This window comes from Cibotium barometz, chromosome 34 (genome assembly GCF_041138505.1).
Source record: "Cibotium barometz isolate CiBa-2024 chromosome 34, ASM4113850v1, whole genome shotgun sequence".
NCBI classification, from domain to species: Eukaryota; Viridiplantae; Streptophyta; class Polypodiopsida; order Cyatheales; family Cibotiaceae; genus Cibotium; species Cibotium barometz.
This window is the reverse complement of record NC_141079.1, coordinates 24,271,519-24,275,476: the sequence shown is the minus strand read 5'-3', so window position 1 is coordinate 24,275,476 and position 3,958 is coordinate 24,271,519. Positions and strand designations below refer to the sequence as shown.

Here is a 3,958-nt window from a genome sequence, read left to right as displayed (position 1 = left end):
TCCACACCTGTATATATCTAGGGCATGCTCTTGTCAGAAGTTGGTTCATACAAGTATATGTTTGGTTATGATATGGCTTCCTACATGTAAATTTCGGGTTTAAACATATATATCTAGGGTGTACTGTTAGCATGATTTGGTTCATACAGATATATGTTTGTTATGATTTTGCAGGGTACACAAGCTGCCTTTGCAGCATTGTCTCAAGGCATGCTAGTAGACTGGCCGGACAAGATTGATGATGGCACCGATAGCATATGTGACTCATACAATCACACCGATAGGAATCATAGCAGGAAAACTTCAGCTGGACCAGGCACTTTACTCAAATAAATTCCTGCTAGCCTAATTAGTTATGGACATTCAAAATCCATTTCAATACTCCAATTTTACAGGCCTAGTTGGACAAAAAGGCCTTCTTAATTTTTGACTTTCATTTTCTGCATTCTAAGTTGTTTGCCCTATGCAGTTTTTCAGCAGGTTACGATTCTTTTCTCTCAATACAAAAACGTGAGCATATGCAAACATCTATCTCCCTGCATATACTATGGGTGTAGAATAAAATGTCCATCTGTCCTGTGACCAGTCTATAGGTTTGAATCTTATGGGTTGGTGTAGGCTATTTCATGCTTTTAAACACAAATTTTTAATCACCTGAATACCCCAAACCCTCTTCTGCACTTTCAGATCATCCTGTACTCACCTGAATACCTGAATACCCCAAAACTTCTGCACTTCTCTTCAGATCATCCAGTACCATAAAGATTCAAATGAATAGATACGAGCACACAGCATCACAAAGCTTCTCTTCAGATCATCCAGTGCAGATTTTAAGCCTCTTCAGATCATCCAGTACCGTAAAGATTCAAATGAAAACATTTAAGAACATATCTTCAGATCATCCAGTACCGTAAAGATTCCAATGAAAAGATTAAGAACATCACGGCATCTTAGAACCTTTGAAGTTATTCCATCATCATACTTTGCAACTTCTGAAACTACAAAGATAAGAATAGTCTAATGGTCTAAATTGTAAAATAAGAATAGTCTAATGGTCTAACTTGATTGAAAGACGAGAATAATCCTTCAAAATTTTTGAAAATCTGCGTCACTTATGAAAAGAAGAGTCTTATAAATTTTTTTTAAAATCTGCTTTACTCGCCCAAAACTTGGCAGGATTGTTCACTTGATCTTTTGTATAGCAATCAGAACTCAACTTATCAACACGTTACTGCGTAGGTACTGCAGACCCTCACGATTTATATTACAAGTATCCCAAACTTCTGATTTACATTCCAACTGCGAAAAAAAAAAATGGGACTACATTAATACAATGTCATAGCACTTAAAATTATAACACTTACAAACATCTTTACGGAAACTCACTTGTTGGACCTTTCTTGCATTCGTTAAGCATGTCCAGATAGAATTGACACTTGCCAATGTCATTTCCATTAGTTGTAATGCACTGACAAGGAACAACATGTATAAGTTTGCAACTCAGAAATTTGTGAACAAGTTTTCAGGTTGAAAGAGACATCAGGGACCAATGAAACTCTTTGCTACCAGCATACTTACATCTTGAAAAGCTTTTGCCTGCATAGTGCAGGAATCTGGGAAATCACTCGCAGCTGGGGATGCCATAGGTGCAGCAGCTGAAGTACTCACAGACGTATGCTCATGCTGAACAACCCGAGGTTCCATAACAGCATCTACTGCTCTATGAGCAATAGCACTTCCAGTGCCAAAAGCCATTCCTGACAAGTCAATTGAAAGACTCGTAAGAAGAGAATAAAATGGAGAGAAAATGACCATATCACATCTATAATCGTAAAGCTGACACAAACATTCCATGTAAATTAAATACAAAAAGGTACAGCTTCAGCATAACATGCATATACAATGACCAGACATCTGCCAGCATCCAGATGCTATTGATGTCCAGAGCACATGATATCTACACCACAGAGGTATAAAGCTCTGGACCGAGTTGTTTAAGATTAAAAGACTTCCATGTTACCTTTGGGACAATAGTTCAATCTTCCACAGTCACAAATCAAGCACACAATAGAGAAGCATAACCTCAAAACACACAACTACCACACCCTATAATATAGGCTATATGCAAGGAGCTCAACAACGAACAGAAGGAAGGGAGGCTACTGCTTGTATAGTGAGAAGGAGACAAAAATCAGCCGTCTATGACTTTTTCCTTTGGGTTTCGACATGGGGATTCAAACAACCACAAATTCAGTAACAAAAATTGGCAAAGGAGACTCAAAAACCTTCAAAATATTCCAGGAATCATTCTGCAGGGCATCCAAAACTCATCTAGTCTTGCTAACTAGAAAACACACTAGTCATCATAAAAACTAGAAAACACACTAGTCATCATAAATGAACCTCTTGAATTTAGGCACAGCACACTAGTCATCGCAATGATACATTTCAACCTCCTTAATTGGCAGGTTAACAAAGTTTTCCCATACAGGAATCCACTTAATCAATGTCTTTAGCAGTCTTGAATACACCACAGCTTTTCTTTCAAGATGCTAAAACAAGATCAAGAAATAGAACCACAAACGAACCTTCCGCAATGACACCTCCGATGCCTCCTAAGATGGATCCACCACTGCTTGGTTGCACGGGAGCTGGAGGGGGAGCTTGAGTGGTGTTAGCTGCATCATGAAACGACAGTGTGGTGAGACCCCCAAGAGAGACCGAACATCCCACAGGCAAAAAAAAACACATTTTCAGTCTACACCTGCTTCCTTTCCATGCAAGCACTTCTTCATGACATCTAGAAACACAACAATCATTCATGCCACCATAACCATAGCACAATACCATACATCTGCCTCTTGGTACACTGCATCTACAGAGGCATGTATGGAGCACTGGCTTGGCTTGGGGACATTCAATGGCCATGCGGCAATGCAAAGATCCAGTGACACGCATAATGTAACATGTACTGTAAAATGTTCGGCAATTTCAGATGATTACCCCTAGAAAGCATCACTCTCAGAAAAGCAAAAGACCATTTGCATTCCTTCCGACAGTGGGAGGAAAACTGAACCCCAGCATAGCCATTAACCCTTGCTATACTCTCTATGTTTAATCTATCCATGCAACATTACACAAAATACCAGCAATGTGAAGCCCAGGCGCATTTTAAATACAGGAAACTTTACCTGGAGCATGGTTCACAGGCTTCGGTGCAGGGCGAGATGCCACGAAAGGGCGAGGGGCGGGTCTGCCTGTGCAAAACAAAGCAAAAATTTCTTTGAGACTCACAAATGAACGGTGGAGGGAATCGATGCCATGGAGAATCCATGGCTGCGAAGCAAGCAAAATGTAAGAAGACCATCGGCATTGATAGGCAAAGGAAAAGAGGAGCAAAAGAAGAACACACGAAAGGCAACGCCTACCTGAGTTCTTCCGAGGCATGGTGTACGAAGTAGTGCAGAGATTAGGGTTTACCAGGAAAACTATTAGGGTTTGCGGATTGAAAACGAGCAAGACGAGGGGAGCGTGTTTACATGTTTATAAAGGACAGGAAAGTTCTAGATGGCCTTCTTTCTTTTTGTAAAAATCAGCGAGGTGCCTTGCTTCTCAAGGTTCTCAAATTTTTCCATTTGGTGTTTTTTTCCATTGGTTCAAAATTTTAGTGTATTTTTTTCCAAGCCAAAATTGAGAAATCCTTTATTTAAAAAGGATTACCATTTATATAGATTTAGAGCTTTGTGGCTCTGAGGTCCTCTAATAAATATGATGGGGACAAAGTAACAAAAATATGTGGAAACTATCAAATTGCCAAAGAACAATTTCAAAGAGTTAATCTCTATTATTTTCTACAATTTCAAGAATTAATCTCTATTATTTTCTTCTGCAACCCGTAAATATTATTGATTAAATACATGAATAACATTAATATAAAAATATATATATTGCTTTCATA

The 3,958-nt window shown here is 38.9% G+C and overlaps 1 protein-coding gene across 2 annotated transcripts; it reads right to left on the bottom strand.

Moving 5' to 3' along the window:
* Window positions 1–1,082: 1,082 nt before the first annotated feature.
* LOC147618813 (uncharacterized) lies at window positions 1,083–3,580 on the bottom strand. Of its 2 annotated transcripts, none has more exons than XM_086773883.1 (6): window positions 3,429–3,580; window positions 3,192–3,257; window positions 2,589–2,678; window positions 1,579–1,757; window positions 1,387–1,468; window positions 1,083–1,299 (listed from the first exon to the last, which is right to left on the bottom strand). In XM_086773883.1, exons 1-6 carry the CDS (start codon window positions 3,445–3,447, stop codon window positions 1,289–1,291), a joined length of 447 nt encoding a protein of 148 aa, XP_086630009.1. In that variant the 5' UTR covers window positions 3,448–3,580; the 3' UTR covers window positions 1,083–1,288. The 2 variants fall into 2 exon arrangements, with proteins under 2 accessions (XP_086630009.1, XP_086630010.1); XM_086773884.1 differs by having other exon boundaries at window positions 1,396–1,468.
* Window positions 3,581–3,958: the final 378 nt, after the last annotated feature.

Coding starts and splice junctions, on each gene's coding strand:
- LOC147618813 (XM_086773883.1), bottom strand. Junction 2,679..3,191: donor GCCTGTGAACCATGCTCCAG/GTAAAGTTTCCT, acceptor TTCATGATGCAG/CTAACACCACTCAAGCTCCC. Junction 1,758..2,588: donor CGGAGGTGTCATTGCGGAAG/GTTCGTTTGTGG, acceptor TTGACTTGTCAG/GAATGGCTTTTGGCACTGGA.